Here is a 27,915-nt window from a genome sequence, read left to right on the forward strand (position 1 = left end):
TTTTTTTCCCCTTCTGGCTTCTTTGAAGCTTTTCTTGTCATTGGTTCTGAATATGAGATGCCTAGGTGTCAATTTGTTCGGTGTTCATCCTGCCTTATATTTTCTTAGATTCCCAGATCTGTTGTTAGGTATTTGTCATTAACTTTCATTTCCAGCCCTTGTTACTTCAAATTTTTCTTCTGCTACATTGTCTCTTTCTTCACTTCCTGGTTTTCCAATCACGCATGTGTTGCATGCACCTTTTGAAATGGCCCCATAGATCTTGGATGTTCTGCTCTGTTTGCCTCTTTAACATTCTTCCCTCTTTGTATGTTAGTTTAGGCAGTCCCTACTGACACGTCTTCAGTGAGCAACTTGAGTCTCCCCTTGATAGCGTCCGGTCCCCTGATGATCTCATCAGAGGCATTCTTCATTTCTGTTTCAGTGTTTTTGATTCCTTTTGAAATAGTTTCTTTTAAATTTTTTTCATCAAGTTTTCATCTCTCCGCTTCCATTTCCCATCTGTTCCTGCACGCTGTCAATGTTTTTCATTAGAGCCATAACGTATTAATCATACTTATTTTAAATTCTCTGATGGTTCCAAATTCTGTTTTAACCTGAGTCTGGCTCTGAATGCTTTTTCTTTTCAGACTGTGTCTTTTCTTGTCATTTATCACACTGTGTCATTTTTTGTTGAAAGCCGGATGTGTTGTACTGGGTAACAGCGATTGAGGTAAACGGGCTTTTAGCATGAGGATTTAGGTTGATCCGGCTGGGGTTGCATTTTGGGCTCTGTTTGGCGTAGCTGTAGGAGCACTCAGCTTTAATTCCTCTGCTGGCCTTGTTTGGGTCTCCCCTGTTGTCTTTGAGACTCCCTCAGACCCTGAGATCCTATGATTCCCTTAGATCAAGTGTGTAACCACTGTTACTACACTGGAGGGCTGTTCGGTGGCGGTAAAGAGAGAGGAGAAATGTTCTATAACATTTCTTATGTCCTTGGGCTGTAACATTCACTAGTGTTTCTTAGTAAGCCTCCAAGTTTAGAGGGGGTTGGAGTTGGGAAAATGCCACCCCCCAGGGTGAATAAGGCTCTGGTACTGCCTTTTCCCCTGGAAAGCCAGTCTTTGATACCGAGAACTCTGAAGCTACAGTTCACAGGGGTAACTTGTCCTCTGCGGAGATTTCTGGAGGTCAAATCATGAACCTTTAGCCTCCTCCTTCGGACTGTGGCCCTCCCCCCAGGAGCCTCTCACTTGGCACTAGTCCATACTCAGCCCCCCACAGTTCCCGAAAATGACCATTCAAGCCATCCTAGGAGTTTATAGCTTCCAAGACTTCGGCCGCAGGTGAGCAGATCTCGCTGTGACTCTCCAGGTCCCGGGAAGGCACTTGACTCTGAGACCTCTGTGCTCTGATGGGTCTGAGAAAAAGTCACCCATTTTCAGTTTGTTCAACTTTTTTCTTGTTGGAAGGACAGAAGCCACAGCGCCCAGCTCCTCAGGTGTCAGCAGAAACAGAGGGGCTTGGGCTTTCCTGGACAAGCTTGCTGTGTGAGGCTGGTGAGCTCTCCACGCTTCTGGCGCCTGTGCTCTTTCATCTGTATGGCGGGACCCCATAACCCAGGCGGGTGATGTAGGGCAGAAGCAGGGGCAGGAGCTGCAGGATGGAGAGCGGGGTGCCCATCTGGGAGGTGTGTAGGAGTGTTTCGCAGAGGGGAGGCCCAGCAGGACCTGGCTGTAGGGAAATCTGCTGGCCCAGGCGGGGAGAAAGGGAAGAAGCCTGGGGTGGGGAGCTGCCCCATCCTGCCTCCCCAACCCAGGTCTGGGTTTCGCTTCTCCTATGAGTCCCGGGCAGCACCACCTGCCCCTTACCCTGTCGCACTCCTATTTTTTTTTTTTTTTTTTTTTTAGATTTTATTTATTTATTCGACAGGCAGCGATCACAAGCAGGCAGAGAGGCAGGCAGAGAGAGAGAGAGGAGGAAGCAGGCTCCCTGCTGAGCAGAGAACCCGGTGTGGGACTCGATTCCAGGACCCTAGGATCATGACTTGAGCCGAAGGCAGAGGCTTTAACACACTGAGCCACCCAGGCACCCCACGCACTCCTATTTTTTTTTTAAAGATTTTATTTATTTATTTGACAGAGAGAAATCACAAGCAGGCAGAGAGGCAGGCAGAGAGAGAGGAGGAAGCAGGCTCCCTGCTGAGCAGAAAGCCCGGTGTGGGGCTCGAACCCAGGACCTGGGTTCATGACTTTAGCCGAAGGCAGAGGCTTAACACACTGAGCCACCCAGGCGCCCCACTCACTCCTATTTTTAAGTGATTCGGTGAGAATTCCCGGCCACTGGCTCCCTCGTGTCCCTCCCTGGCCCAGTCGGGGGCGGGACGGAGTCTCCGCACCTCCTGGGATAAATAGCGCCAGGGGCGGGGGCGGGCCGGGGGGTGGGTCGGGGGTAGGGGGGTTGGGAAGCCGCCGCCTGGGCGGAACCGGGAAACCGTTTGCACCTGGGGCCGCTCGAGGCCAGGCCATCGCCATTGTATTAAGAAAGGCTCCCGGTCCTGGAGGTAGGGGCCACTGGAACAGCGGGAACCGAGCTGGCGCCGAGCGCCGAGTTCCGCGCCGCGCCCCTCCTCCTTCAACCTCGCCGGGGCGTCCCCCGACCAGGGATGGCCTCCCAGCTGGGCCGGTCCCCAACCTCGAGGCCCCTTCCCCGACGCGGCGAGCGCCCCGGGAGGGTGCGGGCCGGCGCAAGGCCGGTGCCTCGGACGCGGACGGCGGCTCCCGGGACGCGCGGGGCCCGGACGCCCGCCCCCCGCTGCCGCCTCCTCCTCCGCGGGCCGGGCCGGGTCGGGGCGGAGCGGGGCGGCGGCGGCGGCATGGCGGGCGGGCGGGCCGGGCCGGGGGCGCTGCTGGCCCTGCTGGCGCTGCGGGTGCTCGGGGCGGCGGCGCACCCGCAGTGCCTGGACTTCAGGCCGCCCTTCCGGCCGCCGCAGCCGCTGCGCTTCTGCGCGCAGTACTCGGCCTTCGGCTGCTGCACCCCCGAGCAGGACGCGGCGCTGGCCGGCCGCTTCGGAGCCCTGGCGGCGCGCGTGGACCCCGCCGAGTGGGCCGCGTGCGCCGGCTACGCGCTCGACCTGCTGTGCCAGGTGAGCGGGCGCGCGTCGGGGCCTCGGTGGCCGGGCGGGAGGGCAGCGGGGACAGCCCCCACCGGGCGGCGACAGAGGGCGGGCGGCGGGCTTTGGACCCGCGGGCCCCGGGCGGGGTCATCCGCGCGGGGCGGGGAGCCGGACTTTGCCATTCATTAGTTTCGTGACTTAGGCCTTCGCCCGGCCTCAGTTTCCCCTTGGGAAGCAAGAGGGCCAGACACACCGATGTCATCGCTCCCTTGGAGTTTGGGGGTCCCCTCTGTTCCGGGACCTCCTGAAGTCAGCCCTTCAATGTCCCGGCCTCCAGAAGCCCCGCCCTTATGGGAAGGCTTTGTCCCTCTCAGTGCCCCCCCCCCCCCCCCGCACTGCCCCAGGGGAGGCGGGAGCAGTCTGGTCCTGCGGGCAGCAGGGAGCGGGGTGATGTGCTAGACTTGGGTTTGTGGAGGGGTATAGGGGACACTGCTCCCAGTGAGGGTCCCTCCCCTGCCCTGAGGACACCATCTCAGAGCCCCCGCCCCGTTCCTGGACCAACTAAGGGGTGCTCACACCCTGGGTGAGCCGGGCCTATGCCTCTGGCCCTTCCCGCCCCCACCGAGGTTCCTGCTATACCCTCTCTGGGAGCGCCCCCACCAGGCAGAGGGGCTCTCATCGTTTCAGACCACCTGAGTGACATCCCTTTGGTGTAACCTCTCTGTCCCATCCCCTCTGAGGGCAGAGCCCCTGCTTTGTCCCCACAGGACTGTGCTCTGGCTGTTCCTTTTCCTCCTGCATGGGTCTGATTCTGGAGTGACTGACCAGAATCCCTGGAGAAATGGAGTCGAGGCCAGAAAGCCCTTAGGCTGACCTTGGCCCACTGTCCAGGCAGTGAGACCTGGGTGGAAGGGTCTTACAGGGCAGCCTAGCTGACAGCCTGCAGCCAGCCAGGGGGAGGGCAGGAGGGCAGGCTGGGAGTCAGACTTACTGGGTTGATCCTGGTCCTGCCGCTTCCTGGCTCTGCGGCCCTGGGCAGGTCACCACAGCACATCATTGCATCATCTTTAAAATGGGGGCACTCCTAGCCGTCCCTCGGAGTTGCCACACAGACTAAAGGGCACATACTCAGGGCTCAGTGGAGGATTCTGGTAGGATTTCTCTAGTGCCTCTTTGGACTCCGCTGGCTTCTCAGCTCTAGGCAGGGACACAGTGGGGCCCAGAGGCTGATTCAGAGAAAGCCCAGAGAGACAGGAACTTGCTCAGTGGTCACATAGCTCAGGCATGGCTATGGTGGGCACTTGGCCGACACTTGGTGCCATGTGAGTGGGCCATCTGGGTCAGAAATAAGAGGGTCTGGGAGTGGATGAGGAAGGGAGCCCTGGGGAGCGCCAGAGTGCAAAGCCCCCGTGCTGGGCATCTCAGGGGAGCCAGAATGGTCTGGTCAAGCATCTGTCTCCCTCACTAGCCTGGGGGCGCCTTGGAACCCGGCTCTTCCCCACTGTGGTCATAAGCTGGTTCATGTAGCCACACTACATTTGGGCACCTAGGCTAGGCTCAGCAGGGCAAATCAGGTGGGTGGGTCCTAAGAGGAGGAAGGGAAGGGTCAGTCCTTCTACACCCCCTACAGGAGGCTCTCCTCTTTCCTTGAGAATGTTCCCAGCAGGGCTTGGCCTTGGGCAATCAGTGGTGGAATGGCCACTAACCCTTTACCCCAGGCGTCTCTGAGAGTGACCTCACGTCTGGAGTGAACTTGGACGGGAGTGGAGGTTGGATCACAGTTTCTCTGGCAGGGCCTCAAGGGAGGGCAGGAGAGTGCTGGGGGGAGGCCCATGCTGCCTGTGAGCCAAGGCCCTGTCTGGATTCATCACCTCTTGATTTCCACCCTGGGAGATGGCCACGGGCCTTATTTACAAGGTTCAGTCAATGTCAGCATTGAAGCATTCGCATCTGCCGTAGGGAGGCGGGATCCCATGGAAACATGCTCGCTCCCACAGTCCGCTCCAGAGCCTACCCCCATCAGGCCCCTGCAACTCCTTCAGGCGCCCGGAATGGCTCCTTAGCTGGAGGGCGACTGTCCCTTGTGGCCCCTTCAGACTCTTTCTGAGGGCTTCGCCCTTATCCAGCCAATGCCTGTGTCATCAAGAGGAGAAAAGGCAGCTTGGGACATATGGCCCCCAGGTTCATATTGTGCACACCACGACCTTCCTGGATAACTGAGCTTGCCTCTCTGCGGAACCAGAAGTCATCCGAGTCTGGTTTCTGATGGAAATCTATGTGGAACATGCCCCGTAGGCACGTGTACTGGACCGACGTTTCCCCAGAGCCTGTTAGGACCTGGCCCTGTGCTGCGTCCTGGGCCCAGAGGCAGTTGGCAGGTCACAAGCCCGGCCTCAGAAATCCCCTTGTTCAAGTCGGGAGGCAGACACACCGATCTTATCAGAACACATAAAAGACTTCCCATGGGTGACCGAACACTGTGGGGCATTGGGACAAAGGCTGTATTTTCCTTGGAAAAGTCAGGGAAGCCTTCCTGGAAGAGGAAACATTGAGAGTTCATCTAGTTTGAGCATTTACTGAACAACATATGCATCATCTCATTTATTCCTCCCAACAGCTATGAGGTTGGAATTCCTTTTTTTTTTTTTTTTTTTTAGATTTTATTTATTTATTTGACAGAGAGAGATCACAAGTAGAGAGGCAGGCAGAGAGAGAGAGGGAAGCAGGCTCCCTGCTGAGCAGAGAGCCCAATGCGGGACTCGATCCCAGGACCCTGAGACCACGACCTGAGCCGAAGGCAGCAGCTCAACCCACTGAGCCACCCAGGCGCCCATGAGGTTGGAATTCCTTCCCCCTTTTTTTTTTTTTTTAAGATTTTATTTATTTATTTGACAGAGAGAGATCACAAGTAGGCAGAGAGGCAGGCAGAGAGAGAGGAAGGGAAGCAGGCTTCCTGCTGAGCAGCGAGCCTGACGCGGGACTCGATCCCAGGACCCTGGGATCATGACCTGAGCCGAAGGCAGCGGCTTAACCCACTGAGCCACCCAGGCGCCGCTTCCTTTCCCCTTTTACAGATGACGACACAGGCCCAGAGAGGTTAAGGAACTTGCCCAAGGTCACACAGGGAATAGTAAACTCAGTCTGCAGTACACTCTAACTCCAAAGCCCTTCCCTTAATAACTCTCTCATATCGCCTGTTTTCTTGGAGCCCCACTGTGTGCTGGGACCCCTCCCCTGGGTGGTCTCATAGTCTATGGGACAGATAGATATACCAAGAGATAATCAAGTCCTAGGCAGGCAGACTGGCTGAGTCATCTCTCGCCATGGGGAAGTGCCAGCACAAGTGGAAAGTTCACCCCACAAGCCACAGTTACATTCTGATGATGTTGTGTCTGAGGTACGGACAGAGAGCTGGGAGAGCATGCAATAGGGCCAGGGGTGGGAGTCCTGGGAGAGGGTGGGCGGAGTCAGAGAAGGCTCCTCAGTTAGGCCTGGAGTCATGAATAGGAGTTTGCCAGATGTGGAAATGGGAGAGGAGGAAATATCCTCCCAAGAGAACACTGTGTGCAAAGTCTCAGCCTTCCTAAGGAACAGGTGTAGACGTTAGAAATTTTTGGGACTCAGGGCCGTGAGTCACGGGTGTCACCAAGCCCACAGTGGCCGTTTCTGGGTGGCAGGCTGTTTGCTTCCACACTGAATGGCCCAGGCGACTGAGCAGTGTGATGCTGTATCAGTTTTTCTTGGGGTTTCTCCTGCCTCTTCCACTGATCATCCTTGCCCGCAGCAATCATGACACTCCCCTGTCCTGTCCTGCTTTTGGATTGCTTGGGTCTGAGGACCACGTTTGCATTGTGTGTAAGTAAGAGTACACAGGCCACGAGTAAGGGCTTGCCAGGCCCAGTGTTGGGTGCGTGGAGGCTCAAATTCCAGCGTGGCTGTCCCTGGAGGCCCTCTGTGCTCCCTCTCTAGCTCTGGGCTGGGCTTTGACCAGTGAAGGGCACTCAGACTGGCTTCTAGAAGTCTCTTCTAGTCCTGTCGTATCTCTGGGGCTGAGGACGGCGTCTGGCACATAGTCCGTGTCCGGTCAACACTTGCTGAAGGAAACACTGCTGACTAATCTGGGGAGAGCAGCGGTCCGGGCGTCATGAGGGCTGGGTCTGAGCCCTCGTGTGACCACTTCTTGGCACAGGGCCTTCCTAGAGCCTCAGTTCCTCATCTATAGAATGGGAGTCGCAGTGACCTTACCTTGCAAATATTAAGTGAGGCATGTGTGCATGCCGACCCTTCCTAGCCCACCCAGAGCTGCTGGCCGGACATGTGGGAGGCTCCAGGGGGCTGTGAGGGAGATGGTACTGCCTAGCGACCTCGTCAGTAAAGGGTGACATGGGAAACGTGGTCTCCGCGTCTGGGCCCGGGACAGTGGCTGACCATCACCAAGTGGCCCTCAGCCTCACAGTAGCACTAAGGTGCCGGGAGGACAAGGCTGTGGTGTGACCACAGTCGTTGAAAGGGGGGGGCGTCACCCTTGGCCCAGGGCCTGAACACACACGCCAGAGGGCAGTCTGCCCCCTCCTGTCCCTGGAGGCCTCCTGCTGGAACCCAGCCTGGCCCCACCAGCAGAGGGGGAGCGTGGTTCCAAGAAGCCATCCCCACAGTGAATCAGGACCTTCTGCTGGACAGGAAGGAGGGCAGAACACTTTATCCATTAGCTCCCTCCTCCCAGGGCTCAAAGTTTTGCCCCAGGAGGCATGAACGTTCCGTATTCCAAATCGTGCCCATATGGGTACTGAGTGGGGCCCCCAGTGTCTCATCAGTGGGGGAACCCTCAGCAGGGGCCAGGGAGGCCGAGGGCAGCTGCTCCATCTGCCCCCAGAGCAGAGGACAGCTCAAGACCCCACCTGAGGTTTCTGAGCATGGGAGGAAGAAAGGACTGGGGCCAGGGTGGGGGGTGGGGACATGTGGGCAGGGGTGTTACCAGCTTGCCACAAGCCAGACTCCACAGTGCTAGGGAGGGCAGGGCTGATCCCAGACCAAACCCCTACACCTCCACGCTGACCAAATGGCACTGAATGACAGTGGGGGGGGGGACTTGTGCCTCGGTCCCCCGTCTGCAGCACTCTTCCCTTCGTGGGTCTTTGTGAAGGTTGAGTAACGGAGGTAGGAGCACCATTCACTGTCTAGGGCAGGTCAGGTAAGTTAGTACCCAGCACACGCCCTAAGCACTCACTCTGGCCCCGCTATGTGCTAGGCACTGTGAGTTTCTGGGACACACAGTGACCAGACAGGCAAAACACCTGCCTTCATAGGATTTAGGTTCCAAGGAAGATAGACAGTAAACACTCAGACACATTAATTTTTATTATGATACCGAGTCCTGGTAAGGTTTTTGGTTTGGGGTTTTTTTTGGGGGGGGGTTAAGCAGAGTCGGAGGCTAGGAGGTAGTTGGGGTGGGGGATGTGTGCTCTCTGAGGAGCTGTCCCTTGAGTGGGGAGTAAGTTATGCCCATATAGGGCTGGGGCATCGTATGTAAAACTGTCGCAGACCCTTTCTGGCGCCCAGTAGGGGCTCGAGGTCAGCTGCTGCTGCTAGCGGGAATAGTAACGTTTGTGGCTGCTCATGCCGACAGAAGCAATAAGGCAAGAGGAAGATGATAAGGGGACAGGAGGGTGAGGGTTGCAGCCAGTGAGGAGAATTCCTGTGTTGCTAGACAGATGGCATTGTCCCCACTTTACAGGCCGGCAGCCTGAGGCTCTAGCAGGTGGGTACCCGGCTAGCGGTCATCCAGCTGGTATGCACCTGCCCACAGCATCCCGGGGATGGCCCTGTCCCTGCAGGAGTGCTCGCCATACGCGGCCCACCTCTACGATGCCGAGGACCCGTCCACGCCCCTGCGCACCGTGCCCGGGCTCTGCGAGGACTACTGTCTAGACATGTGGCAGACGTGTCGGGGCCTGTTCCGCTACCTGTCGCCTGACCGAGAGCTCTGGGCCCTGGAGGGCAACCGGGCCAAGTTCTGCCGCTACCTGTCACTGGACGACGTAGACTACTGCTTCCCCCACCTGCTGGTCAATGAGAACCTCAACTCCAATCTGGGCCGCGTGGTGGCCGACGCCAAGGGCTGCCTGCAGCTGTGCCTGGAGGAGGTGGCCAACGGGCTGCGCAACCCCGTGGCCATGGTGCACGCACAGGACGGCACCCACCGCTTTTTCGTGGCCGAGCAGGTGGGGCTGGTGTGGGCCTACCTGCCCGACCGCTCACGGCTGGAGAAGCCCTTCCTGAACATCAGCCAGGCGGTGCTCACCTCGCCCTGGGAGGGCGACGAGCGGGGCTTCCTGGGCATAGCCCTCCACCCCAGCTTCTGGCACAATGGCAAGCTCTACGTCTACTACTCAGTGGGGTTTGGCTTCGACGAGTGGATCCGCATCAGCGAGTTCCGGGTCTCCGCGGATGACATGAACACCGTGGACCACGGCTCAGAGAGGTGCTTTCCCTGGAGGGGCCCCGCCGGGTGGGGCAGGGCTGGGATTGGGCTGGCGGGCCCTGGTATGCACGGGGTGGGCCTGCACCCATCTTAAATCCTCCATCACACTCAGTGAGGGGGGCTGAGCCCGTGTTTTGGGCTCGGCACCCCAGGATCACTTCCAGACTTCTGGATCAGCCACTGTGGGTGGTTTGTTTCATTCGATTCTCCTAGCGCCCGATGAGGGTAGCAGTAGGCTCCCCATTTCCCAGGTGAGGAAGTGGAGGCTTGGAGAGGTGAAATGACCGGCCAGGCCACACAACTGGGAAGCCTCAGAGCTGGAATCCGGGTGTGTCTGTCTCCTGAGCCGCACCTTCCACTTCTCCTCCCCCCGGACCCTCTGCCCCCTACCCCAGCAGGTGTATTCAGCCCTCTCAACATGAGCACACTCTCTGTGTATTATCTGTACCCCCCACTGTTTTCAAAACCACCCAGGAAGGGCGTTTGCATCAGTCTGGGTCCAACGGGAAAATAAATCCAAGTAGTAGGTCAACAGGCAGGACTGGATACTGGGAATTAGCTCCTCAGGCATTAGAAATGAAAGAGCAACCTGGGGAGGAAGTAAGGTAAGCTTGAATTTCCCAACTGGAGGAAGCTGTCTCCACCTCTCGGGCTGGAGGGTCAAGGTGAGAAGGTGGGGTTTCTAGAGCCCCAGAGCGGGGGGGCACTCGGGACAGCTGGAACCACAGTGGGCCTGGGCAGGGGAGCCGGGGCCAGGGAGGAAGTGCAGCTGCGGCCAAGGCTTGCCCAGCAGAGAGAGAGAGCACGCTGATGGGGAGAAATACCCTGGGTTCTCCCTTCCTCCCACCTTCCAGTCTCCTGCCAGTGCCTTCCGTTGGCTGTCCCTAGCTGCAGGCCAGCCAGCAAAGGAGCATGGGAAATGTAGTTTGCAGGATCTGAGTCTTTGACTTAGAGAGCAGGTAGGGGCCAAACAGGACTGATCTGAGGCAAAAAGGCAAATAATGGCACATTGGAATTTAATAAAACTGTAAAATCTTGACACTGAAAGTATAAAAAGGAGAAGGAATCAAATAGGCTGGCTGGCATGAAGGCTAATGTAGGTCTTGTCATGCAGTGTTAATTTTGGCTGTGAGCATCCTGACAGCCAGAGCGAAAGGAGAAAGCATAATTCTCATTATCTGATACGAGACTACACAACCCGTTCTCCAAGAGATACCAAGTTATCACATGGCTTGCACCGAGAGACAAAGGGACAGAATGGATGTGCTTCATTGGTAACTTTTAAAAAAGGATTCCTGGTAAAAACAGAAGGTGGGACACACAGTATAGAGAGGAGTCTATTTCCGAGTGAGTGTTCAATGAGGGTCCTCTGGGGACCTGTCAAGTACAAGCCTCGAACTTGACTCACACAGGGAGAGGTAGGGGCTCATGGAGGGGCTAAGACCAAGTGGTCACCCTTGCCCAAGTCAGCTGTCAGTCCTCGTTCCCAGGGCTGGGATCCTCATGGTAGGTGGATGTCTCACAGTCTGAGCTGTCCTTTCCAGGGAGGACTTGGTGTCTGGGGCTCTGTTTCACTCCCCCAAGTGATGTGTATTGGCCTCGATGGAAAGTTTTCCAGTCTTGGTTCTGGAGCCCTTAAGTCGTGGGTTCAAGTTACTTGCCCTTCCTGTGCCTTGGTTTTTCTTCTCTGTATTTATAAGAGATTAGTTAAGTCAGTGATCTATCCTGGAAAACCTAAGCAAACAGGGATTTGGCTACAAAGGAATTGGGAGGATCTGGAGAAGGAAAAGGGGAAGGTCAAAGTTACCTGAAGATTAGTAATTGCAAGAACCCCGGGGAACAGAACAGAAAAGGTCTTTGTGTTGCTAAGTTTGTTGCTCCTGGTACCAAGATGTCTGGGTGGAACCCAAGAGTCCCCCTTTGCGAGCCACTGTTCCCATTCCTGCAACCACCACTTGTGGAGACAGTGCCAGCAGCCAGCGAAGTGTGACTTCTCCTGTCTTCTTGACCTTCCACTCTCCACTGGAACCCTAATCAGAAGCCAGCTGGCTGGCCATGTAGCAGAAGGCCAAGGCAGTAAAGGAGATCCCTAAGGGGTTGAGTGTGTAACTGAGCACAACTCACCCCATGCAGCCCACCTCCTTAGAAATTACAGTACACAACGAATGACAGGTGTGTGTAGAAAGTGCTCGTCTGCCACATAAGACGTAGCTTAATCATAGCAGGTAGCTATGATTAAGAAGAAACCTTTTGTGCCAGTGACTTGGGCACTGGGGAGGTAGAAGTGGGGAACAGTAGGAAGAACTGAGTTCTAGTCCCAGCCCTGCTACCTATGGGCTGTGTGACCTTGGACAAGTTGCTCAACCTCTCTGAGCCTCTGGTTCCTCCTTAGCACAATGGAGTGAATTATCCCTGCCCAGCCTACTAGACCCTTACAAAAATCCCCTGCTACAAAATATATGAAAAGTCTTTTCAACGGCAAAATGGCATCTGAGAGAGGTTTTCTTGGTGTGATCTTGTTTTGTGTTTTTGGCTGAGGTTGGTGTTTTTTTTGTTTGTTTGTTTGGTGGGGGTGGCCTGTCTTCTTTTAGGATAATCCTGGAGATCAAAGAACCAGCCTCGAACCACAACGGGGGCCAGCTGCTGTTCGGGGACGATGGATACCTCTACATCTTTACTGGTGACGGCGGGATGGCCGGAGACCCCTTTGGGAAGTTCGGGAATGCCCAAAACAAGTATGTTCTGCTTTTGGCTGGCCAGTGGGTTGGTTTATATACTCTTCTGCAGGGGGACTTCCTTCCTCAACCATGCAGCATAGGGTAGTAAGTAGAAAGGGCTTGGGGTCCCAGCTCAGTCTGCAGCTAGCCAGTGGGGGACCCCCATCAAGTCACTTCCACTCATCAGTTAGAGGGAAGAATATAATCTCCAGTGGGAGGCTTGTCATGAGCAGTAAAGGTGATCGTGTTTGTGAGGGGCAGGCATAGAACCCACTTGTCTCATAAGGGATATCAGAGAGCCTCTGGGAAGTCAGCCCAGCCCCGCTCGAATCAGAGGAAGGAAAGGGAGCCTTCCCAGACCAAATGGGGAGTGTGAGCTGGTCAGAGCAGGGCTATATGGGAAACTGAGGCACAGGCTTGCTGTTGTACTTCTTGGCTTGAGCAGACGGCCTGCTGGTCTCCTCCTCCACACACACACACACACACACACACACACACACACACGCTGTCGATGAGGATATCTAGGGCAGCCTCTTCCATTCTCTTAGCAAAAATGACAAAACCTTCCTTAGCCCAGAACGTAAAAATAGCGAGGGTGATGTTGATTACAGTAATTAAAGTGTTCGCAGCCCGTGACGTGCGCTTTCATACGTGACACTGTAAGAATCCCTGCAGCCTTCTCATGTTTGGGATGTGTTTAGCGATGTAGTGGGGAAAATAGAAATTAAGGATTTGGGGATAATTGGACGGAACTTAAAACATTATTTTGCTGCTATGAGTTTTGCCCACTTGCATCATGAAGCTGGCTGCGCGGCGTGGGGGCTCAGGGTGGGAAGCTTCATTCCCAGCGGGCTGGAGTGCATCGGGGGGCTCCTCAGAGCAAGTCATAAGAGACCACAAATGGGGGATTAACCATGGGGGATTCCTGGGTGGGAGCCTCTTCCAGGGTTAAAGAAGGCACTGCTGAGATGTCTGATGGTAAGCCAGAGGCTTGGGTGCGGACACTGGGCTGGAATGAGGGTACACAGCAATGCACACTGCTCAGTCCTGCCGGAAAAGCAGTGGGGCAGGGCGGGGATGGGGGGGGCACTAGAGTGCTCACAGCGAAGACAAGAGCCTGGTGATAAGGAGGTGCTCTAGAGAGCTCTCCTCCCTCTTGGGGCCCCAGAAACTGATGTTGCCTGGTGCCATGGAAGTGGCCCAACCAGCCCAGAGCTGCCTGGGGGAGTGGCAAGTTGTCCCCCTCTGCAGCCTGGGTGGCCTCATCTCTGAGGTAGGGGTGGTGGGTGTGGCATGTGGGGTGAAGGGCTGCTGAGGCCTGTCTGTCTGTCTGACATGGGGTCATTCTGCCCCCTCATGTCCTCGATGGTGAGAGAGAAAGTAAGGACCCCAGCCTCCCATTTCCTGCTGAGATCTGGAGCATTTTCTCTCCCTGTCCCTGAGCCCTGCCCTGTACTTCTGCACTTGACTTCGATTACAGCCATTCACTCACCAAACACTGAATGAGCCCCTTTCACATTCCGGTCACTGTCTTTTTTTTTTTTTTTTTTTTTTTAAGATTTTATTTATTTATTTGACAGACAGAGATCACAAGTAGGCAGAGAGAGAGAGAGGAGGAAGCAGGCTCCCTGCTGAGCAGAGAGCCTGATGTGGGGCTCGATCCCAAGACCCTGAGATCATGACCTGAGCCGAAGGCAGAGGCTTAACCCTCTGAGCCACCCAGGCGCCCTCCGGTCACTGTCTTGAGTGTTGGAAGAAAACTGTACATCTGAGTCTTGGGGGAGTGTTTTCACTCCCTGGGACAACCCTGTAAGAAGACAGGAGGGAGAGGGAACACCCTAACATGGCAGTGAGGAGACAGGCGTGGGGAAGTTGGAAAGAGTGTTGTGGCCACGAACCTGGGTTTCTGTGGTCCCGCTGTGTGCGCCGGATCCCAGCCCACTCTTTACTGGCCGTGTGACGACAGGGCACATTATGTGACCTTTCTGAGGTCAGCTGCCCCATCTCTAAGAGGGCATCACAGTGGTACTCACTGACCTAAAAGGTTGGTGGTGAGGATGAGATGGGACAGTAGAGGGTACGTATGTCCAACGCTTCCCGCTGCTTGGCACATGAGACGGTGCCCCAGAAATGCTGAATGAATGAATGAATGAATGAATGCATGAATGCGGGTACCCAGCTGGTAAGCAGCTAGGGAGGACTTGAACCAGGGTCTCTGGCACCACAGCCTTGACCTGGCCCGGCACCTTCCGTGGGCTGCCCCAGGTGCCCTGGGGTGAACCCTGGCACTGGCTGAGCCCGAGCTGCACCTTGTCCCCCCTGGCCCACAGGTCGGCGCTGCTGGGCAAGGTGCTGCGTATCGACGTGGACCACAACGAGCGCGGCCCCCTCTACCGCATCCCGCGCGACAACCCGTTCGTCGGCGACCCTGCCGCGCGGCCCGAGGTCTACGCCCTGGGCGTGCGCAACATGTGGCGCTGCTCGTTCGACCGCGGTGACCCCGCGACAGGCGCGGGCCGTGGGCGCCTCTTTTGCGGAGACGTGGGCCAGAACAAGTTCGAGGAGGTGGACCTGGTGGAGCGCGGCGGCAACTACGGCTGGCGCGCCCGCGAAGGCTTCGAGTGTTACGACCGCAAGCTCTGCGCCAACGCCTCCCTCGGTGACCGCGCCCCAGGGGGCCCACGTCCCCGGCTCTGCATCCTCCCTCCCATGGTTGTGCTCAGCGCCTCCCTTGTGCCCCCTGCGCCCTCGTGGCGCATCGAGACCACCCTGAGCCCCTGGAGATGCTCATACCCCGTGCCATGGGGTGTGCGCCAGTGCCTGCCTTGGGACCTGGTGCGCCCCCATCCTGGATCTCCCCTCGCCTCTCCCTGCCGCCCCAGCGCTGCAGGGCTGCTCCTGGCTCTCCCTACCCACCCCATCCCTGCAAACCCATGCTCTCTCTTCCCCACCCTACCCAAGCCCTAAGCACCTTCCTCCTTCCTGACTCCATGGGGCCCCCAACTCCAGCCCTCCCAGTGACCTCACCTCCTCTTGTCCCTCTAGACTCAGACCACCTACCAAGCTCATTGTGGGGGAGGGGCTGACCGGCAAGCTCATCCCAGCTTCTCCCCTCTCTGCAGATGACATCCTGCCGATTTTCGCCTATCCGCACAAACTGGGCAAGTCTGTCACGGGAGGCTATGTGTACCGGGGCTGTGAGTACCCCAACCTGAACGGCCTCTATATTTTCGGCGATTTTATGAGTGGGTAAGTGGCTCGTGGGCTCCGGTGCCAAGCAGCTTCCGCCGCTGGCTTGCTGTAGAAAGCAGGGTACAGGTGCGCTGTGTGTGTGCCCGCAGGGGGCACGTGGTCGCTGCCCTCTGACCGGGACCTCCGAGTGGGAGCCAAGCAGGTCTCCTCCTCTGGGAGGAAGTCGGGAGTCACATCTCAGGAAGCAGCCTAACCCGCCCCCTGTCTCCGGATAGTCTTCCCGAGCCTTGCTGGCTGCCTCAAGCAGCGCCATGAAGGCTCGACTCCCAACCACAGACGGGATGCTTGTTGATGTGCAGACCCCTTGGTCTACCCCTCCCACCGGACAGCCATGGGTTCCAAGCCTGACAGCAGTGCTGGGGGGCAGGGAGGGCAGAGGTGGAAGGTGGGGGCAACAGGAACAACTTCCTCAACAGACTCTGGGCCACCTGGTTTCCCCAGAAGCCAGGACCTGCCTCTCATTTCACGGATTGACTGGGTTTCTGGGGAGAATTCCTCTAGAAGAGTCTGGAGAGGTCATTCTGCTGGGGAGGAGGAGCTGGGGCTCCAGCCAGGGGCTGACTATGGGGGTCCCTGGTGCCTTGCTGAGCCAGCCAGGTGCTCCAAGTAAAGATTTTTTTTTTCCTTCCTTCCTCCCTTCCTTCCTTCCTTCCTTCCTTCCTTCCTTCCTTCCTTTCTTTCTTTTTAAGTTCATGGGGTGCCCGACTGGCTCAGTCAGTAGAGTATGTGACTGGATCTGGGTCATAAGTTCAAACCCCAGGTTGGGGGTAGAGATGACTTAAAAATAAAATCTTAAAAAAAAATGTATCTGAGATTGCTCTGTCTGATCCTGGCCCACGTAGTAGCTGTGTGACCTTGAGTCAGTTACGTCACCTCTCTGTGCTTCCATGTCCTCATCTGTAAAAGGGAGATGATAACAGTACTTGCTTCCTAGGGTTGGAGGACTGAGTCAGTTAAGACACATACACCACTTGGAATCTAGTTTGCGCTCAGTATCTGGTGGCTCCTAGTTATTCCTACCTGGGGTGCCCGGCTGGCTCAGGTGGTAGAGCAGGAGACCCTTCATCTCAGGGTTGTGAGTTCAAGCCCCACACTGGGCGTGGAGCCTACTCAAAGAAAAAGCAAAATTAAAAAAAAAATTATTCCCACCCTAGCCTCTCCACATGAGGACACCTGAACAGGGTTCCCCAGGAGTAAAAACAAGGAGATATGGAAGCTTGAGGCTAGCCAGATAATTCCCATCTCTTGCAGGCTGCTGGTGTGAGATTGGTTTGTGGCCTCCACATGGCCAGCTGGGGCCAAGGGAGAAGCCTGACCTGAGCCTCTGGGTGCTGGGGCCTCTTCCCTTAGGGTCTGCCTCTTCCACTCAGCTTTTCCATCTGGAAATGGGTCTAGATGAAGCCTCTCTTTCTCTCTCTCTCTCTTTTTTTTTTTTTATTTATTCATTTGACAAAGAGCACACAAGTAGGGGGAGTGGCAAGCAGAGGGAGGAGGAGAAGCAGACTCCCCACCGAGCAGGGATCCTGATACGGGCTTTGATCTTGGGACCCCTGGGATCACAACCTGAGCCAAAGGCAGATGCTTAACTGACTGAGCCACCCAGGAGCCCTCTTTTTTTTTTTTTTTTTCCTTAAGATTTTATTTTTTTAAGTAATCTCTACATCCAATATGAGGCTTGAACTCACAAGATCAAGAGTCACATGTTCCACTCACTGAGCCAGCCAGGTGCCCCGAAGCCTCTCTTTCTGTGCCTGATTCTCTTTCCCCTCTCCTGCTGTCCCCCAGGAGCGCTGAAGCAGAGATTCAACTAATTTTGCTAGCTTTTCCCAAGCCCTTCTGCTGGGTCCGGCTTTGTGCCACAGTCAGGGCAACAGAGCTGAAAGCACCTTGCGCCCAAGTCAGGGAGAGAGACCCATGCTTGGTCCATTCCAGTCCAGCCTTAGAGAGCCTGTGCTCGGTGTTGGGGGCGCCTAGTGCAGGGGCAGTCAGGAGGGCTTCCCAGAGGAGGGTATGTCCAAGCAGGGTCTGGTGACTGACGGGAGAAGAAGGGAATTAAGGGAAAGATGGGCGTATTCTGAAGATGCCCGAGCTCCATCTCGTGCGGGAGTGGAGGCTGCTCCAGAGTCTGCCCAGACTTCTGGTCACCAGCCCTGGAGAATTCCTCGGCTCCTGACTGCCTCCTGTGGGTCAGCAGCTGGGGCTGAGCTGACCGAGTAGGGGACAAGCTGGTCACCTTCCCCCGCCCTTCTCTGGTGCAGAGGAGGTACCCGGGGAAGGCTGCAGGCTGGGCCAGCTTTATGAGAGCAGCGGATCCTGACCATTAGACTACGGGGGAGTGTTGAGAGCCCGCCCTGTGGGTTGCCGCCTGTGCGTTTGCCAGGACCCCGCGTTCCGAAGGGCCTGTGCTTGGTTTCATGTTCAGCTCTCACTGCCTTGAAATCCTTAGTACTTTTGGAACAAGGGGCCCTGCACGCTTACTTTACACACAGGATCCTGCAAATGCTGTAGGGTCCTGGTTCATGAATAATACATGAGTGAGTGGGTGCATGGATGGACCGTGGGTGGGGCTCCCCTGGGCACCCTGCCAGGCATGACCACACAGCTCCTGCTTCTTTGCAGTCGTCTGATGTCCCTCCGAGAGAACGTGGAGACAGGCCAGTGGCGGTACAGCGAGATCTGCATGGGTCGAGGCCAGACCTGTGCGTTCCCGGGCCTCATTAACAACTACTACCCTTATATCATCTCCTTTGCTGAGGATGAGGCTGGTGAGCACTCCTGAGGCCCCAAGGCCTCTCGTTCCGGGCCACATGCCTGGGACTGTTCCCCTGCCCCGTGGGTCCTCTGACCTGGGTGGAATCCCGCGATGGAGTCTCAGGCCTTCTGGCCGGGAAGCAAGTGGGCAGCAGCCCGAGACCTCGCTTGGGTGTCGGTCCTCACCAGCCTGGGCTTCTGTCTCCTCATCTGGAAGGTGGGAGCACAGTCCCCACCCGCTCTTCCTGCAGACCTGCTTCAGGGCTGTGGAGTGAGCAGGAAGGGATGGAAATGCAGGCTGGTGGGGGAAGAGTGTGTCCCAGACCTTTACTACCCTGGGCGTCTGATGGCCAAGAAATCTGGCCTATAAAATTAAGGCACATGATCTTCAGAAAGTGGGTAGACACCACCTTCTTATTAGTGGGTTCCCATTCAGGCTCTTGTATTTTCGATGCAAGGAACAGGGAGGGAGGAGAGAAGATGAAGGGCCGTGGAGACTGGATCCTGCTCCAGCCCCTGCCTTTGTCCTTGGCCCCGATTGTCCCTGGACAAAAGCCGAGGGGCCCCCAGTGGGGCCTGGGGGATGTTTGGCAGGGTTGCTAGGCAACGCCCACCCAGGGGCCTTTGGAGGGGTATCCCCTGCAGGGCCCAGTGCCCAGAACCCCCAGGCCTAAGTCTGGGAAACCTTTGTTGGATGACACCCGTCACAATCTAAATTTTCAAAAGGGCAGCCCCAGCCCCCACTGCCCTCCCAAGCCCACTGGGCTTTGAAAGCCCTTTCTTTCGGTCAATAGGGGGTTAATGTGTTTTGGAAGGAGGTGCCCCAGGGCCAGGGCCTGGAAAGTGCAGTTCCCAAGGGGCCCTTGTTCAGCCCTCTGAATGACATCAAGTAACCTTAGCCAGGAGGAGCCTCCTCGAAATCGGCCCAGGGACAGCACATGGCCCAGGGACAGCGTGCTAGTGAGCTTGGGCAGGCAGCCCCTGGAAGGCACAGAGCCCTGGGGTCCAACACAAACAAACCTCCCCCAGCCACCGGCTCTGGCTCTCCAGTTGTTCTTCTGACACTTGCAAATTGCAAAACAAGGACCTCTGCTGGTCCGCTGACCTCCAGGGACAGTCTACACCGCAGAGAAGAGGATGGTGTGGCCTGGGTAGGGCTGGGTAGTGCTGGGTGGGGGACGGGGAGGCTCCCTGCCTGTGCATGGCATTGGGGGCCGTTGTTCCCAGCAGATGAGACTGACAGGCCAAGGAGTGGGCCTGGTGTAAGCCTGTCACTTTACCGAGGTGGGGCTGGGGGTACCGCACCGGACCTGCCGCCCAGAGGCCTCCCAGAGCAAGGCCCTAAGCTTCAGCTTGGTCAGCCAAAGGCAGGCCCTGGAGAAGGGCATTCCAGGCCGAGGTAGCAGCCCATGCGGGAGTCTTGGGTCACTCCACAGGGCTGGAGAGTAGGTGTGAGGGCTGCACAGCCCAGGAGGGGACAGTGGCTCCCAGAGGCTTCTCTCCAGAAAGAGGCCCAGAGAGGGAAGTGACAGCCCAAGACTGCACAGCAAATTCATGCCTGTGTCTCTGGGTTCTCCAGCAGGGGCTGTCTTGCTGGGGTATGTTTGCATCCCCTTGGAGACCTATTAACCGCCCCCAGCCCCCCATCAAAGCAGGGCTGGTGCTCCCAGAGGGGAGTCAGAGGTCACTGAGCACTCAGCACGCTGCCCTCCCTGGCCCCCTGCTCCCACCGCAGCTGGGTCTACCCCAGTTACCCAAGTCGGCCCGCCAACTGTCTTCGCCTTTCCTGAGATCCCTGGGTTTCCCGGGCCTTGACTCTCTGGCCCCACCCCCAGGCAGCCCTCCTTGACTGCATCCATCCCCACAAAGATGCCTTCCTCAGCGTTCGCAGCTCTCTGCCTGTCTTAGGCTCTCCTCGGGGACGGCCCCGTCTTTGTGAGAACTCTTCACTGTCTTGCAGAGAAAGAGGTGTTAGCATGGCTGAGCCATCACATCACGCATGGGCTGTGTTCTGGGCCTCCAGCCCCCATGCATCCTGCATGGGCGGGCTCGGGGCCAGCAGGCCTTCCTGAGTTCCAGGAACAGCGGTTGCTGAGGAGCCGGACTGTGGACCCTCACTCATGCCCAGAGGGGTGTGCACTGGGCATGAGGCCAGACAGAGACGAGGGTGGGGCTGGGTCTCCAGGAGGAGGCAAGAACATGGCTAGGTCCAGGCAGAGCAGCCAGCAGCTGGGGACACTTGCCTTTCTCAGCCTCTGGTTTCAGCTCTGGGCACTGAAGGGCTTCGCAGACCTCCTTGAGGTTGGGGTCCCTTGCAGAGGCTGAGGGGAGCTGGCCAGGGCGGGTAAGGAGGGCAGGGGACAGGGTCCTGGCCGGGACCATATTCCAAGCAGTGTTCTCACTCCTTGCCTGGTTTCTTGTCCAAGGGGAGCTGTACTTCATGTCGACAGGTGTGCCGAGTGCCACAGCGGCCCGTGGGGTTGTCTACAAGGTGATCGACCCTTCCAGGTGAGCTCCGCCCACCGCACTGCCTGGGCTCCTGCTGTCTGCCAGCACCCCTCGCCTCCATTGCCCTGTTTTCCTCTCCACCACCCCCTACAGGAACCCATAGCCCCATTTTTCAGAAGGGAAAACTGAGACCCAGAGTAGGGTAGTGACTGGCCAGGCCCATAGTGCTGGTGAGGGGCAGACCCAGGGCTCAAACCTGGATCTACTGCCTCAAATCTAGCTCTACTCATGGTAGGGGGGTGCTGAGGACACTGCCTGGGCCAGATAATCACGGGTTTGACCTCGCTTTCTGGCCTGCTGTCCACCCGACCCCATCGTTTCTCCTCTCTGACTCACCCCTCACCCCTCATTTCCTGGGCCACCCCACCCCTTGCACCACCTCCCTGAGCCCCCGACTTGCCTCTGAGACACCTTGATCTCCTCCCGTCCCCACCACGAGGCTGCCCTCCCCCCCTGCAGCCCCACCTCTGCCTGGGCAAACCAACCCACCGGCTCCGGTCTAGAACATGCTGGGGCTTCCAGAACACCTCCCTGGCCCCCCCAGTGCCCGTCTCCATCTGCTCTGCTTCTATGTAGAGCCGCTAATTCGGTGCCAGGCAGTGCTCTGACTCCTTCCTCGTAAAACTCCTTGCTGTTTCAGCCGCTTCGTTTACAGAGGTGAAAATCCTATAAAAGTGGGCACCCCCTCCCAGCCAGAGCCAGAGCTGGTTCCAGAGCCCTGTTCTGACCCCATGACTGCGTGAAGCTATCCCTTCAGCCTTAGGCCTCACTGCCTCGGAGGGACCTTTCCATCCCGGCCTTGTCTGGTGCTCCCTGTGGCTCTCACCACTCAGAACCATAATCTGTAATCTTCCCCTGGCCGGAGAGTCTCCAGGGCTAGCTCTGCCCCTCCACCCATTCAGAGGCAGTGCTGGCCCTGGGCCTGGTCAGGAGCACAGAGCAGAGACACAGGCATGTTTAACCAATGAATGGGTGATTGGGTTTCTCAGTCCTTCTCAGCCCTTTGAGTTTTGCTTCTCAGCTGGGCTCCCACCACTTTGCGCCCCTATTCAGCACCTGGGTGAGCTGCCCCACGTGGGCACATCTGCACCCACCCCCAGCACAAAGCCCCCCCCCAGGGCCCTCAAAGAATCCACTTACATCCAGCATCCAGCAGCCCCCGATGTGCACAGTGACCCTAAGCTCTGAAACATCCTGGGTTTGGAAAAATCCTGAAACGCCACCACACTTCCAAAAAATCGTTTTAAAAAATTAGAGTAGGTTTAGATTGATGGACAATTTGCAAAGATAGTTCAGAGCTTCCCATGTATCCCTCGCCGATGTCCTCTGCCATTAGCATCTTGGAAGTCATGGTATGCTAGTCGCAGTTAATGGACCGATGTTGCCACATTTCTATTAATTACAGGATTTCTCTAGTTTTCCCTACTGTCCTTTTTTCTGTTCTAGGATCCTCTCTAGAATCTCATATTTCTTGGTCATAACATTTTTTTAGCTTCCTCTGGTCTGTGACAGCTTCTCAGACATTCCTTGTTGACCACACTTTTTTTTTTTTTTTAACACATATCTATTCATTATTGACATCATTATTTATCAAGAAACACATAAGGACTTCCTCCTTTCCTCCCTCCTTCCCATGTCCCCCCAGTCCCCTCTGGCTTTATCTGCTAGCGCCTGTGGGATTTATGGCAATGCGGAGGACCACATGCAAACTTGGCATTTTTCTTTGTTCGTTTTCCCTATTTTGTATAAACGTTTCCACGTTGCATCATCACTCGAAATCATCATCTTGAATGGCTGTGTAATTGGCTGGTGAGTCACTGGGCCACAATGACCTTACCCATTCCTGGGACATTAAGCTTATTTCCCAGTTTTATTTTTGAAGAGTGCTTCTCTAAGGAAATATCACATATATGGAGCATGTAATTTATGCCAGAGGCTGCCTTCGACCCACCCTCTCCTTTTGCCACGAGGCACCTTTCTTTTGCTGTTGGCTCATTCCCCCCATGCAATTGAAGGGACCGGAGGCTTAGGGAGGCTTAGGGAGTTCTCTGACTCAAGGGAGCCAGAAACAAACTAGACTCCTTCCCTTCCCTCCCTCCCTCCCTCCCTCCCTCCCTCCCTCCCTCCCTCCCTCCCTCCTCTCTTTTGTGTTTCTCTTTTGGAATGCATGTCTTTCTTTGCACCCACAACATCCTGCAAAGAGGCTGCAGATGAACACAGGGAAGGAAGAACTGGGGAGTGGGCAGTGGGCGAGTAGGGTGTGGGCATCCCTCATTGCCCAGACAAAACCACGGTAGCATTTAGGGGTGCATCTCCTACCTTTTCCCTAACAGAGATTTTTTTTTTTTTTTTGGTAACATTATTTCCTTACGGAACAAAACCGTGCTGGGTCTGTCTGAAGCATGTGGGTATTATCTGGGCTTCAGAGCAAAACCCACTCTTTCTGCAGCTTTGGGAAGCCTGTGTGCCTGGCTGTGTTTCTTCAACCTCTGGAGGGAAAGACCCATACCCCTCCTCAGTTTCCCTCTTTGGCCAAGCCTGTCTGGAAGCCACCTCCTGTCACATGGCCACCTCAGGCTTTTCCCTTGTGCTGCTGGAACCTATTGAAGTCTGGACCCACGTGGGCAAGTCCCAGAATAGTGTCGGTCCCATTCAAAGACTCACAGATCCACAGCCAAAAGCTAATTAAAATGGAATCCCATGCCTTACTTGTGCCCCTCGGGGATGTCAAAGGAGACCCAATTCAGAGCCCTGGTAACCCTTCTCAGAAGCGTATCTCCCCCTTCTCTCTGAAGCCCCGCCCTCCAGCCCCCCCCATCCCTCCGCTCCGCTTTCTCCCACCCTTTATCTATAGATGACCTTACCTTTCACTCCACTGCGGCATCACCAAAATCCAGGGCCAGAGGAGTACAGAGAGCTCCTCAAAGGCCGTGGGGTGCGGGGGCCAGGCTGGGGTGTGGGGGCCAGGATGGGGTGCGGGGATCAGGCTGCAGTCACGGTTCCGGTGGCAGTGGAGCTGGTGGTAGAAGGAAAGGGGCTGTGACTTCTGATCACGCTCCCAGGACAGCTCATGGTCTGAAGCAGAGGCAGCTCAGGAGAGGCTGAGCCACTGGCCTTCGGGCCCTTGAAAAGCAGATGCGGGCCAGACTCTAGGCAGACCATCATCAGGACTCCCAGAGCCCTGGGGCCACGTGGCAGGTGCTCCGGGTGGCCACCGTCGTTGTTCCCATTCCCTTGAATGCACAGGTGCCTGGCTACCAGGGGAGAGCGGGCGTCCGAGGGACAGGCTCAGGGCAGGCTCCTGGGGTGGCACTCATGACCTCCGTGTGTTGGCAGACGGGCACCTCCTGGCAAGTGTCGGATCCAGCCTGCCCAGGTGAAGGTGAAGAGCCGCCTCATCCCGTTTGTGCCCAGAGAGAGTAAGTGCCTGCCAGCCCGGTCGCAGCAGGGGAGGGGAGCTCCTGTGACCGGGGCCCAGCTGCTCCTCCCCAGATATGGGTCCTTCCCGCTGGCCCTGGAGGCCCTTTCTGGGCCCCAATGCCTAGCACTAGGAATGGCACCCATTAGACGCCCAGTTAAAGTGGGTGCAGCTCCTTGAACCCAGGCCATGGGTGAGTGGCCCCAAGGATGCTGCACGCCTCAGAGGGGACAACCGATGGGAAGGGTTGGCTGGTGCCAGGGCAGGTACGCTCAGAGCCCGTGGGACAGACAGAGAGAATGGGTACATCGTGTGGGAGCAAGACTGGAACGAGTCATTCTAGTTGCAGGTGCTGCAGGGGGAGGGGCATCTCCTGGGGCTGCTGGAAGCCAGTCCTGTCTGGTCGAGGTTTGGTGGGGAGGAAGGTGGGCACAAACCCTCAGGACCTGCGGGCCAAGCAAGGCCACAGATGATGACCCCTGGCATCTGGGGCCAACTGAAAGGGTAGGCATGACGAGGGGTCTGTTCCCCTGGACCTGGGCTGTGTGGGAACATAGAGCCAGGGCTGCCTGGCCATCCAGGTCCTCAGAGAAGTGGGAAATGGATCCATCCATCCATCTGTCCGTCTGTCCAGTCACTTACCCCACACACGTGCTTCATGCCAGGGACAGACTGCTCAGCCAGACAGACAAGGTCCCTGCCTCCTTGGGTTGTTACATACAATCTCTCCATTTGTAAATTTTGGCACCTTTGGCTCAAAACTTAAAAATCACCCTGCAGGCCAAAGGAAACACTTTAGTGGGTCCAGTGGCCTAATAGATAGGGCACCCGTTGGTTGACTGAGGAGCAGGGGAGCAGGAAGCGGGGAGGCTGGGCACTTGGCAGCTGAGGGTAGGCAGCCCTGAGAAAGGGGTGTCCCCAGCAGAGGACAGTTGGAGGAAGGAATGAGCTCAGTGTTTGAGGAAGTTAATTCTAGCTGCAGCTGGTTTCAGGCCTGGACCAGTTTCCATTCATTCAGCAGTTTCTGGCACTTTGGATGGTCACCCCTTCTGTGCTGGATGCTGGGGCCACCGGAGAAGTCAGACTCTGTCCTGGCGGGGACAGACAGAGGAGTCACTTACTGTCCCAGGGCTGTTCCAGAAGTGTGTGCCAGCTGCCATGCGGACCCAGAACCGTGCAGGACGGGGGTGGGGGCTCCTGCAGGCTGACGGTTGAGGCTGGAACATAGAGAAAGGTGCACTGGGGGTGGGGGTGGGGGATTCTGGGCCATTGGACCAGCAAGAGCCAAAGTAGAAGGCTCCCTGGCAGCCTGGGGAGCCGGAAGTCCTTCCCTGCATGTAGAGTGGGGGCCAGGGCGCAGGGAGGGGGAGCGTCTGGCCCATGTCCCTGTCTCCTGGCCCTCACCTGCTCCTTGCCTTGAATCAAGGCCCTTTCTCAGCTTTCATCTCCACTGAGGTGGGGGGTAGAGGACTTCGGACAGGTGACCCTGGCTGGGGTCCCTCCCCATAGTAAGGCGCTAGTCTGGGCGTTCGCCTCTCCTGGCAGTGTCTCAGGCAGGGTGAGCTTTATCTCTGTGGCTGACTAGGGCCGGGTGTGAATGTCGGGGTACGGCGGGAACAAAGGGGGTCTCACCTCGGCTCCCTGCTCACTGTATCCAGGCCCTGTGGTGGGGTAGATGGGGTGTCCTGGACCTCACGCGGGCTCTGGTCAGTGTGGGCCCCAGCCCCCAGCCAGCGAGCAGCCTTGGGAGTGTGGAGTGGAGAGTTCCAGCCTGCCCTGACCGGCCCTTGGCAGTCCAGTTCCCATCCTGCCTGTCATTAGATCCTCAGCAGATTTTCCCCATCAGTGGGCCTCAGCTGCCTCAGCCCTAAACCAAAGACTGGAACCAGAAAGTGTCACTTGCCCCAGAAGCCCTCCCAGACACTTCTCTTCCACTGGGCTCATGAGTTAACAGTGTGAGGGGCTGTTCCCCTGTGCCTGCTTGCAGAGGAGGGACTCCCAGGAGGGCAAGACTAGGAGTGCTGGGAGACCCCAGAAGCAGACTGGCACAACTAGGCGGCTGGGGTCCCTCTGACCGCAGGCTCTTCCTCTGCACAGAGTTCATCCGGAGGGCAGAGAGCACCCCACGGCCCACAGCGCGTGCACCCACCCAGGCGCCCCGCCGGGGACGCCCCACAGCTGCTCCGCCCCCGCCTACCCTACGGCCTGCACGGCGCACCCCGCGGCCTGCACGGCCCACCCAGCGGTCTGGGGGCCGGAGGGGTGGCGGGGGGCGGCGGGGGCGACTGGGCACGGCGGACCCCGCACCCTCAAACGGTGCGGTGCGCCTGGTGCGGCCCGCGGGCCTGAATCCCGGCCGCGGGCGTGTGGAGGTGTTCGCGGGTGGACGCTGGGGCACCGTGTGTGACGATGCCTGGGACACCAAGGCGGCTGCCGTCGTGTGCCGCCAGCTGGGCTTTGCTCACGCTGAGCGGGCCACCAAGCGCGCGGAGTTTGGCGAAGGCCGCGAGCTGCCCATCCTGCTGGATGACGTGCGCTGCGTGGGCACCGAGCGCAACCTGCTGGAGTGCACGCACGCCGGCGTGGGCACGCACAACTGCGAGCACCAGGAGGACGCGGGCGTCGTGTGCAGCCACGAGGACCCTGACCTGTAGGCGAGCACCATCCGTCCAGTCGCAGCCCGGCAGGGCTTCCCCGCCCTGAGTGCACCCACGGTGCGCACCACTCTGCAGGCAGAGGCGTCCCATCTGTAACGCTGTCCTGTGGACGCGTGTGAGGTGTGTGCAGTGCTCGCGTGCTCTGTGTCCCTGCCTGTGTGTCTCCCGCAGACCAGAAGCCACAGCGTGTTGGGATCTGTGTGGCCACGGGCCCCAGGTTTTCTTTTCTTACCTCCAAACATCTCTGGTTCGTGTAGGAACACAGTCTGGCCATGGACACTGAGTACTGATGGCTACTACCTGTGAAGGGCAGACATGGTCCTTGGCCATATTAACAGAGGCATAGCTGGCAGATTGAAGGAGGGGATCAGGCCTGACCTGCCCAGGGCTAGAGTGGAAGGCCCTGGACCATCTGGAACATGGCCTAAGGAAGGTGACTCAGAGAGCGTGGGCAGGTGGCCTAGCAGGTAGAGGTTCTGAGGAGAACAGGAAGGTATCCAGTGGGGCAAAGGGAAGCTGTCAGCTGGATGGGTCCAGTGTGAACTGTGGGCCATGGCCATCTGAGCAAGGAACAGGCTTGCCTGGGGAGGGGTGGCTGGGGGAGGGGGTTTCTGGATGACCCCTGGGAGAAGCCTCTTGGTCATCTTGGACTTCATCATCATGCTGGGTCCACGGGCGTGCTCTGGGGACTCTGTGGGACAGCAGCCACCCACCTGGGCACTCCAAGCACCATGGCCCCAGTGAGTGAGTGGAGTAGCAGGTTTCTCTAAAGGCAATGTTGAGGCCACTGAAGCCACCTTGGTCATCTCCATCCCCACACTGTGCAGTGAAATCCCAGGGGACCCTCTGACTCCTCCAGCATCTCCCACCCCACCCCACCCCCCGCAAATGTCCAAAAAGACTACTGATGCTGTCACCTGAAGCTGTGCTAAAAACGTGACTGTTTACAACCCCCTTCCTGCCTCCTCTCTCTGACCTGTACTGCCTGGGGGCTGGAGATGGGGGTGGAGGAGGGGGCTAGGCCTGGAGCCTCCCTC

At 57.3% G+C, this 27,915-nt stretch overlaps 1 protein-coding gene across 2 annotated transcripts; it reads left to right on the forward strand.

The window, feature by feature from the left end:
* The first annotated feature begins 2,449 nt into the window (after positions 1-2,449).
* Positions 2,450-27,833, forward strand: HHIPL1 (HHIP like 1). Of its 2 annotated transcripts, none has more exons than XM_047738114.1 (9): positions 2,450-3,124; positions 8,929-9,575; positions 12,167-12,310; positions 14,623-14,951; positions 15,415-15,541; positions 18,164-18,309; positions 20,722-20,803; positions 24,140-24,222; positions 26,319-27,833. In XM_047738114.1, exons 1-9 carry the CDS (start codon positions 2,645-2,647, stop codon positions 26,873-26,875), a joined length of 2,595 nt encoding a protein of 864 aa, XP_047594070.1. In that variant the 5' UTR covers positions 2,450-2,644; the 3' UTR covers positions 26,876-27,833. The 2 variants fall into 2 exon arrangements, with proteins under 2 accessions (XP_047594070.1, XP_047594071.1); XM_047738115.1 differs by having other exon boundaries at positions 2,989-3,124; positions 8,829-9,575.
* The last annotated feature ends 82 nt before the right edge of the window (positions 27,834-27,915 follow it).

Source organism: Lutra lutra, chromosome 7 (assembly GCF_902655055.1).
Source record: "Lutra lutra chromosome 7, mLutLut1.2, whole genome shotgun sequence".
NCBI lineage: Eukaryota > Metazoa > Chordata > Mammalia > Carnivora > Mustelidae > Lutra > Lutra lutra.

Bases quoted from the DNA above. Each gene is read 5' to 3' on its own strand.
- HHIPL1 (XM_047738114.1), top strand. From the start codon at position 2,645: ATGGCCTCCCAGCTGGGCCGGTCCCCAACCTCGAGGCCCCTTCCCCGA. The intron at 3,125-8,928 runs GTGAGCGGGCGC...CTGTCCCTGCAG, and splicing joins CGCTCGACCTGCTGTGCCAG to GAGTGCTCGCCATACGCGGC. The intron at 12,311-14,622 runs GTATGTTCTGCT...CCTGGCCCACAG, and splicing joins TTCGGGAATGCCCAAAACAA to GTCGGCGCTGCTGGGCAAGG.